This window comes from Vicia villosa, unplaced genomic scaffold (genome assembly GCF_029867415.1).
Source record: "Vicia villosa cultivar HV-30 ecotype Madison, WI unplaced genomic scaffold, Vvil1.0 ctg.002417F_1_1, whole genome shotgun sequence".
In the NCBI taxonomy this organism is placed as follows: Eukaryota; Viridiplantae; Streptophyta; class Magnoliopsida; order Fabales; family Fabaceae; genus Vicia; species Vicia villosa.
The window spans coordinates 61,420-72,167 of NW_026705922.1; the positions used below are offsets into that span (position 1 = coordinate 61,420).

At 36.5% G+C, this 10,748-nt stretch overlaps 1 protein-coding gene across 1 annotated transcript; it reads left to right on the top strand.

The window, feature by feature from the left end:
- Positions 1-421: 421 nt before the first annotated feature.
- LOC131638784 (uncharacterized) lies at positions 422-1,024 on the top strand. The gene has a single exon (XM_058909328.1). It carries the CDS (start codon positions 422-424, stop codon positions 1,022-1,024), a length of 603 nt encoding a protein of 200 aa, XP_058765311.1.
- The last annotated feature ends 9,724 nt before the right edge of the window (positions 1,025-10,748 follow it).

Here is a 10,748-nt window from a genome sequence, read left to right on the forward strand (position 1 = left end):
TTTGGCCAATTGAATAATAATGGGTAGATAGTAGATTTTAGAATTTCTCCCTTCAATTTCAGAATTTCTTTCTTGCAATATGTGATTACGTAATGCAAGAATTCATTGATTAATGTGTAATATGGTTGAGTAATGTTAGGGTTCCTTGAGTATTGTGTAATATATTTTGAGTAATGTGCAATGCTGATTGGATATTATGTGTGCTACCTCCAATTAGTGATAGAATAACCCTGACTACTGTATAATATTGCTTGATTAATGTGTAATATGTGATTGAGGAATATGCATATGTTCGCTTTATTAGAATTAAACATATATAATATTTTGTCGATATATTTCCATGTTGTCCTTCCTATTATTCAATTTGTAATTTGTATTTCGTAGGTTGCATTGCTAATGGATAAGATTTCGTCTTCCACAAATGTCACTCAAGATGTTGGTTCTTACTCCGATGAAAATAAAGAATCCTGGAAAACATTTTGTCTTCCACGACCTTTCATCAATCAAGGATTTCTATGCTAAATACGCTCATGTAAAGGGATTTTCTTTGAGAAGAAATCTGCACTCCTTCTATGATTCTCGTAACAAAAAAACTGACATTGTGCAATATGTCCGTTATGTTTGTAAAAAGCATTGTTTCAAGCATGGGAGTCGGGCGGATCCTAAGAACAAGACAAACTCGGATACTCCTGTTCTCATTGAATTTCAAAAAGATAAAGAACTTCCCGAGGAAAGGACTGGTTGCCCAGCTAGTATTTTGTTGAAGTATGATTCCAATAGTAAAGGTTATCAGATATACAAATGGAATGTTCCTCATAACCACCCTCTCCATAAACCCGAGCATTCACATTACGCGAGATCATCTCGAGATATTAGTGAGCCTAAAAAAAAACTTGCTATAATAAATTCGAAAGCAGGCATGTCTATAAGATCCTCCTTTCTAGTTATGCGTCAAATAGCTGGTGGTTCAAAGAACCTTGGGTATTGCTTCCAAGATTTAAAGAACTTTCTCACCACTTTTTGACAAAAGGAAATGGTCATTGGTGATGCAACTATTATCCAAGAATATCTTAGAAATGAAACTTTGAGGAACCCATCGTTCTATTGTGATATCCAAGTTGATTCTGAAGAGAACATAGCTAGATTTTCTGGTCAGATGCAATAATGCAACAAGACTATGAATTATTTGGTGATCTCATCAGTTTCGACACAACTTATCGAACAAACACGGAGTATCATCCATTAGGTTTGTTTTCTATTCATTTCTCTGTATTTTTTATTCATTACTCAATACATATTACTCAATATTTCATACATATTACTCAAATTAGTCTACTAATAACTCTACAAGTTACATATCAACATGCATTACCTAATATAATTAATCAAATTACTCTACATTACTCAAATAATTGATTTAGAATAAACATTCACAGACTTCTAATTTCAACAATTGAAAGTGTTAATTTAGTATGCATGTAGTGTCATAATCTATTTTTAAAAAGTAACTCAAACACAAATTGAAACAAAATTGAAAGAAATTGGGTTAATGAATTTTACCTAATCTGACCTAGATGATTTTGAAGAAGGAAATAGTTGTGGATGGTGATGGTGAAGGTCCTGCTATTTGTAGACGAAGTACTGCCGTGATTTGGGTGATCTTTGTTGGTCTTTCCAGCAACGGCGACGAGAGATTTCTGATGGTGAAGGTTTCCGATGAAAGTCGTGAAAGAGAGAGAGAGAGAGAGAGAGAGTGAAGGTTTCTCCAATGGCAGTGATTTGTGTTGTTAATTACAATTAGATATGTCAACTTATATATGCCTTATTTTCATCGTTAGATTAACAAGTTGATCCAAGGGTCCATAATAATCTATGCATGGTGCACAGGTTTTTATCTATGCACGGTAATTGCACCCTCATTCAGATATCATGTTTAGTGTTTGCTTATATGCACGTACCAAACATAAAAACTAGATCGAGGCAAGTGGTTGCTACTAGCTAACCATCTCAAAGATAAGAACATTACATTAGTACACACCGCCTCAAAGCTATAAGAGACATTCTCAAAACTAATGGCGTTTCTCATGATCCATAAACTCCATAACGTTGCCAGCCAAATAATGTTTATGATTTCCCGTGTAGTAGCATTCTTCACGTTCTCTTGAATAGCATCAAAGTACATAAAATCCTCTAAAAAGAACTTTACTAGGTCTCCCATCCATAAATAGATCCTATCCCATATCACTTTCGATATTTGACACATGAAGAATAAATGGTTCATAGACTCCTCTTGACAATCACAAAGAACACAGTTTTGGTTGATGGAGATATTGATCATACCTCTTCGTGACAGCATATCCTTCGAAGGAAGTCTGGAAATCAGCATCCTCCAGGCGAAAATTCTGATCTTGAGCGGGATCTTTGTCTTCCACATGACGTTCAGTCTCCTCATTGTAGCTGGCTGCCACGCTGTCTCCTTCGTTTTGGATATCATATCCAGACACTCGCAACCGAGAACTCTCCATCGTTTTGCTGCCTCCACACGAAATCGTCTTCAGTTGCCCGATATAGAATAATAGTATGCAACAACTCCTGCAAATGCTGCCATTGTTCCAAATCAGAACCAACAACAGTATTGGGAACCAAATTAATAACTGACCCAAACAGCAGTGTCGGTTGCCAAGTGAAAATACCGTTCTCCCACGCCACTATATCAGCAACAGTACAGAGCTTTTTGGTTGTTAGATCAAACAAATCTGGGAGCATGTTACAGCGCGTTTGATCTCCCAACCAAATGCTATGCCAAAATAAAGTGTTATTCCCTTTTTTGACTATACATTGAACGTAACTATTGAATCCGTCTTCACTTGTATCCACCTTTACGTTGTTTGAAATAACGTCTCGCCACCAAATAGAATCGTCAGAATTAAGAGCTTCCCCACTAGAATCTAACACATTTAATTTTATGTTGTGGTATCAGAGCCCTAAAAACCTACTCCATATGGCTTTATCCTCCTTAAGAAACCTCCATTTCCGCTTTAGAAGAAGCGCTTTGTTAAATTCTTCAACATCTCTAACTCCCAATCCCCCCTTCTCCTTCGGCTTTATTTACGTTCCCACTCCACAAAAAATTGCTTTGAAGCCCTTTGATTTCTTTTAACACTTTGGTCGGTGCCTTATAAAACGAAAAGGTGAAGGAAGGAATAGCATTAAGGACCACATTGATGAGCATCACCCTACCACCAATCGAAACATTTCTACCCTTCCACGTTGATAATCTATTCTTTATGTTGTCAATTGACTTCTTCCACACCTTCTTCCTTCTAGGATTCTCTCCAACCACTATACCAAGGAAGGAAAACGGAATGCTACCTTTCTTACAAGCAAGAGAAGTAGTAGCCGAATTCATAAGCCAATCTCCTATGTTAACACCGAAAACGTTGCTTTTGGAGAAATTGATTTTAAAACCCGAGATTAGTTTGAAACGTCTCAATAAAACTTTCATACTACAAAGGTTGTCATTTGAAGCTTATCCAAGCATCACCGTGTCATCCGCGAATTGTAAGATATCCACAAACTCCTCTTCACCATACTTGAAAGGTTTGAAGTCACCCAAGTCAACCGATTTTCTAACTAAAGAAGTTAGAACTTCCATAGCTAAAACAAAGAGAAACAGGGACAACAGGTCTCCTTGGTGCAAACTCTTTTGGGCCTTGAAGTCTCTAGTGGCGCTCCCATTCACAAGGACGTACATATGACTCATAAAAATGCAAGCTTCCATCCAACCAATCCAATTCGCACCAAACCCCATTTTCTTCATCACAAATCTAAGATAATTCCACGAAATGGAGTCGTACGCCTTCTCAAAATCTACCTTTAGAAGGAGACAACTCTTCTACTTTCTCTTGGCCCAATCATGAATCTCGTTTACCAACAAAACGCCATCCAACATATTTCTTCTCGGAACAAACGCAGTTTGGTTAGGAGAGACTAAATTACCTATGACCCTTTTGATTCTTGCTTCCAGCATCTTAGTAATGATTTTGTATAGACTCCCCACCAAGCAAATGGGCCTATACTCGGACAAATCTTGCGGATTCTTGTTTTTGGGAATCAAAGCAATAAAAGAGGATGTGATAGATTTCACAATCTTTCCTTTGTTGTAGAAATCAGAGAAAAACCTTAGTAAATCGTCTTTAACAAGCAACCAAAATCTTTTGAAGAACTCTAACGAGTACCCGTCCGGACCGGGACTCTTGTTCCCATCACAAGCCCAAATAGCTTCCTTCACCCCCCTTCGGAAAACAGACTCTCAAGCTTCAGACTCTCGGAAGATGATAAAGATTTTAAGTTAAGCTCCTTACAATCCGGTCTGCACAACTCATCCTCCTTAAAGAAATCATTAAAGTGTTTGCAAATAGCCTCTTTGATATCTAGAACCTCCTTCAATCTCCCTCCGTTGGTCTCTAATGAACACAATGAATTTCTACCCTTTCTACCTCTTAACGAGTTATGGTAGAAACAAGTGTTGTAATCTCCTTTGGCAAGCCAAAGTTGTCTAGATTTTAATCTAAGCAATACTTCTTTCTTATTGAGATTGTCCAAAAAAATTCCTGCAGCCTTAGACCTCTTCCTAACCACCTTCTCCGGAATGTTACCTGCAAAAAGAGAAAATTGGTTATCAAAGAATTGCATCTCGTCATTGGTGATGTTGATGTTGAGATCGATCCACCCAAAGACGGCTTTGTTCCACCAAGAAATTCTACCCTACAAAGCTTTCAAATTTTCAACTATACAATAATCTCCCCTCCATTTCACATTTATCTTGAGCCATTCCTCCTCCACAAACTTAGAAAACTTGTTATGCTTAATCCAAGAATTGTTAAACTTAAAAGGTTTTGGGCCCCAATCCTTTCTATTGTCTTTAATCCAGATCGAGGCATGATCGGAAATGTCTCTTGCACCGATGGACTGCACTGCTACTTTCCATCTTCAATAAAACTCTCCGATAGTAAAAACCTGTCGATCCTACTCATTGATTTACCATTGCTATTGAACCAAGTGAATTTTCCGCCTATGGTAAGAAGGTCCACTAAATTCAACTCTTCGATGAACTCTTTGAATTGGCCAATATCCTTCTTGTAACTTCTGATGGATATTCCCACCCTTTCCTCTTGCGTGGAAACGAAATTAAAATCCCCCTAATGCACCAGGAACCTTGCAGGTAATTCTGTTTGCACTGTATGAGCTTCTTCCAAGTTCTTTTTCTAACTTTGTCGCAAGAGGCGTATACATTGACTAAATAGATCATTTTTCCATTCTTCTCCACACACATACCCATGAATCCTTCTCCTCTAAAACTATGCAACAGAGAGAATAAGTCCCTTTTCCACATGATCAGGATACCTCCTGAAGCCTCTACTACATCCATATTAGAAAACTAAACCTTCTCATCGCCCCACATCTCCTTGACTATGTCCTCCTTCAGGCCTCTAAGTTTAGTCTCCTGTAAGAAACTAACATCCGCATCCCCTATTTGAATGTGAAAGTCGGCCTTCTTTCTCTTAACTCTACTTCCCCCTCCTCTAATGTTTAAGGAAAAAATTATCATGGGTAGTCTTTGTTGATCACCTTTGAAGTCTTCTCCGCCCTTTGGTCACGTTTCTCTAGCTCCCCAATTATAGCGATCAGATCAAACTCCTTTGAAGTAACCGCAATACCCAACCTATTCATGGATTTCCATAACCCCTCAGAAGCTATGCCCAGTACTCCATTTTCTAGCCTAGTGTTATAATTTATGATATCGAAATGTGTAAGGGACTCACACGACATAGGTAAACCAGCAGATAGAAAATTCTTCTTAACCAAAAGAGGAAAAGAAACTGATAGAGGATGGTAAGTTTCCTGAGTGGAGGAAAGATGATTTTCGACTGGATAAAGGAAGTCTTCCACCTTCACCCCGAGATCAAGGATTTCTCTCATTTTCTTCCTTACCTTCTTAGAATTTTTCACTCTCGCACACTGTTTATCAAACGAGAAGTCGTTGTGGCACTCTTTGATTTACAAAATGTCATTCTCCTTACTCTAGGCGTAATCAAAGAAATTGTCGTCTGGATCATTTTGGAAATTGTTGTTTGGGTTACCTCTAATTCCTGGCCCAATATCTTTCACTGAAGAAGACCCAGGCCCATTACCATGCCCAAATTCATTTGGGTAAAACTTCCCTTGTGCCCTGTTATTATTAATAAAAATGCCACCTGGGCCCCAACTATTATTCACCTTGTTAACCAACGTGTTTCTTATAGTTGACTTTATAGTGCAGGCTACATTACTAGAATTATTGATTGAAATACTATTAGATGTGCTGACACTCTCATGTTGTACAACAACTTTTTCTGAATTTAAAGTAACACAATTAATGCCTTTTGTTTCCTCCAAAAGATACTCCTCCTTCTCTTTGACACCTGTATCCCTTCCATTATAGAGTCGGTTGACAGTCTGAGTTGGTTGAACTTTAGCAACTTGTTGTGTCCCTATATTCATAGCCTTCAATTTCTTTTCAACTTCTACAGCTATTGCATCTTCAACTCAAATTTTAGAAGTCTCCAGCTTCAGATCAATGACTCCTTCAGGCTTGCTAGTACACTTGTCATACAACTCCAAATGCTCATTCGTAGCTATTGCTTCAATGATCTTGATAATACTGGAGGCTGTTGGGAAATTAGTTGAACCACCAGTCACTGTATCAATTAACTGCTTTGTTTTTATTCTAAGCCCATTGACAAACACCTGCATTTGTTCAGTATTGTCCATATTATGAGTGGGGCATGCCACCAGAGTTCTTTTGTATCTTTTGTAGGCATCTCCCAAAGGCTCGCCCTCCTTCTACTTGAAGTTCAAGATTTCGTACCTCTTTCTCAGAAATATCGATGTTGGGAAATACTCATTTAAGAACGCCTTTTCCATATCTTCCCATGATGTAATGTTGCCCGCTGGGAGAGAATAGAACCACTCTTCCGCTACTTCCGCTAGTGTGAACGGAAACATTCGCAACTTTTTTGCTTCATCTGTGTGCCCATCAATCTTGAGAGTAGTGCTCATAGTTAGAAATCTTTGCAGATTTTTGTTGGCATCTTCATTGATCTTTCCGGTGAAAGTTCTTCTCTCCAGTTTACCCAGACGAGCTTGTCTGCGCCTTGCATGCAAAGTTCTTTCAATTTTTGCTTAAAAAAAATTCAGCTGAGGCCTTACCTCGCATAAACAGATTAGACAATTATTAGAATGAGGAATAGTTTATAAAAAATGTGCAGAAAATAAAAATTTTGGTTGCATAGCAACAAAATTTTAATCGAACTAAACTCAAAACTCTATTTCAGCAGTCCCTGGCAACGACGCCAAAAACCTGATCGGTAAAATAGCAAGTGTACTATTTTGCATCTGTAGTAATAAAGGGGAAATTCCTCGAATGTCAATCTCAAGGACTGCATATCAATATAGAGTTATGTTTCAATTCAATTAAACAAAAAGCCTTGGGGATTTTTGGTTTGGAAATTATCAATTCAAGTGCAAATAAAAGTAAAAGATGTATTTGGCCAAATATTAGTAACATGCCAGGGTAGGTGTGTGCATTAACATGTAACAACTCTGAATCCTTATCTCAATTACAACTTATCAATCATTCAATTACCGATTCTCAAGAATGTTTACCCCTAATTCCTTAGCGAGCAACCTTTAATCATTCATCCTAAATCTTAATTCTTGAGCGAATTATGATGAAATTAAGCAATTAAGTTATCAAGAACGTTCTGGTTACTATAGGGTATCCCTATTCCTAGGAAATATCTACTATAGTATAATGGTATAAAAACCCTAACAATGGACGTCAATTCTAATTGCTATTCATACATCAATCCTATTGGTCCGACGAGGACAACTTTAAAAACATTATACCATCAAATTGAACATGAAAGATACATATATTGTAGAAATTCGGAATTCAAAATCATCACGAATGTTAATCAAGGACACCCCCTAGCATTGGGGGGGTTTAGCTACTCATATCATCTAAAGAAATTACAAAAATATTAAATAAAGACATTACAATATGGATGATGAACACTGATCTTTAAGTGCTTCTGCTCGTGAGAGTTCTCCGTTCTTCTCCAATTGCATAAGCTTCACTCCTCAATCGTATATTTCTTCGTGCGCCAAATGATCCCTTCATTCTTCTTTAAAACTCAATTAAATAGCACACATTCACTTAGGTCGGTTGGAAGTACCCAAAACGCCCCCACAACTTAAACCATGGAAAATATGAAAAAATCATAAAATCAGTGTCACTTGCTGACATGGGCCGTGTCAGCCTAGACGGGCACCCGTGTCAGACTTCTGTCATCTTAAAGTTGATTTTTTTTCTCAGGCCTCCTGACACGGGTGCCTGTGTCATGTAACACGGCCCGTGTCAGCCCTTAACATCCGAATTTGGCTTTGAGTTCTTCATCAAAGCTGTAGCCCATTTTGTTAGCAAAATCTTGCCACCGAAACCGCGTCATTTCAAGTTACGAAGCTCTACTTATGATCAAAATACTACACGCATGTCACGACGAGAAACATGCTGAAAATTTCCAGATCTCACACTTGCTAACACATGCCGTATCAGCCCCCTGACTTTTATCTCAGTTGCATTTTCTTGGCCACACTTCATCCTAACACGGTCAGTTTCAGGTGACACAGGTGGTCGTGTCAAGTTTCACTTCCTTCGAAACTCCACTTTTTGTACTTTTTCGCAGATTTGTCTCGATTTATTCCTTTAAGCTTGCAAAGAGTAAATTACACAACCAAAGCATAAAATGTAGAAGAATGAAGTAAAATGCTTGACAATATAAAGGAAAGGTAACTGGACTAACTGACAAATAAACATGTAAAAACCACCAATCAACAATCATATGTAATAAATTATAATAATATGCACCCTGTAACAATATTAAATGGTAATTATTATAAATATTATAACATTGACTCACCTTTATTATTTGGTAAATAGAACTATAAAGAAATATTAGCATTAATAGTAGTAAACATAAAATCAATTTAATGATAAAAAAAATCTCAACATTATACATCTTTAATAACAAAACTCAACTAACAACCAAATCTTCAACAATGTTCATTCTATCATTCTTCATCAAGAACATATCCAGAAAATGACCAAATCTTAAGTGTTCTTTATCCATCATCAATAACATACCCAAAAAAACCCAATATGCTTCATTAAGAACAAACCTAGAAAAATTAATCTTATCTTCATTTATCTCCATCCTTCTTCAACAACAAGCTAAAAAAACTCCAATTTTCTTCTCTCCTCAGCCAGTTGTCAATAATATACATGAAGATCTGCATCTCATATTCATCATTCTTTTGCCTGATAATATATGGTTTAATGTTTGCATTTTATAAGGTCTAAAGTGAGTAAGAGAAAGAAATATTATTTTATTTTTGGGAAAAATGATGAAAAAGTATGGGTATGGAGGAAGATTCTTGATTAGATGAAATTGAAAAAATTAAAGCATGTTAGTTGTAGGAGAGATATTTTGCAGAAAATGAGTTTGTAGGAGAGAAAGTTTGTAGAAACTGGGTTTGAGATAAGATTTTAAAAAAAATTGGAATGGTAGGATAACTTTTTTACAGCAACATCTGAATGTAACTTACAAATAAGCAGGAAAAGACATTTGGAGAGAGATAGGGAAAGTAATAGCACATTTAAATTTTTCAAAAATCTCAAAGGAGCTGAAAAGTTGAAAAGGTTGCGTGTTGGGAGAAGCTGGCACAAGAAAAATATTATGTTGATGAATAGAAAAGTAACTTGTTGCATAGAGTGAGAAGTGATATGTGAACAACAAACTGTGGTGGTATAGAGAGTACTTTGCAGCATTGGGAGTATTGATAAAGTTATAGTTTGGTTACATTTGAATTGTTTCTAACAGTATGCAACGTATGTTGGGCTTTGGTTAGACAAACATGACCAAATCAGTAGTTTAAATTAAGCCAAATTCTGATTGTAGTTAGGAAAAGTATTTTTTAGACACAAAATAACCCCAAAACAATGAGGTGTTATTCTTTAAACAAATTCTACACAAGTGCAAAACTTTTTCAACAAGATATTAAATCAACACAATATCACCCTTAAGACAGTTAGAAATGACCTCAATAGAAAGAGAGGGTAGAAAGAAAAATAAATAAACATTTGTTTAGTGTTGGAAGAGCATTACTTTACCAAGACAAACTACATTTATTATCCTTCCAATTCATTTCAAGACCACACCAAAACCCTTCAATTACAAAATAATGTTCGTGATCAAGAAACACAATAATCTAACGCTAAACTAATTCAAATTTTTTATCAGCCCACAGACTACCTTGACATCGCATCAAATGATCTAAATTATCACGTTCTTGAAATTCACACAATACGAACCCTACCATAATCAATTTGTACATATTTCAGTTCAGTTATTACTTGACAGACCAAAAATACACCACATCAATCCTTTAACCACAACATATATCCGACCATACGCTTGACAATAACAATGCCTCTAATTACCATTACGTGCCTCTTCAAGAATTAAATATAAGTCATCTTATCTACAGCATTATATTTGAACAGCTACTTGTGAATAAGAGTTAGTTTGTTCCTAGAATAAGGGTTTGTTCTTAGAATTAGGGAAACAAATTAGAAATTGATGTTT

Bases quoted from the DNA above. Each gene is read 5' to 3' on its own strand.
- LOC131638784 (XM_058909328.1), top strand. From the start codon at position 422: ATGTCACTCAAGATGTTGGTTCTTACTCCGATGAAAATAAAGAATCCT.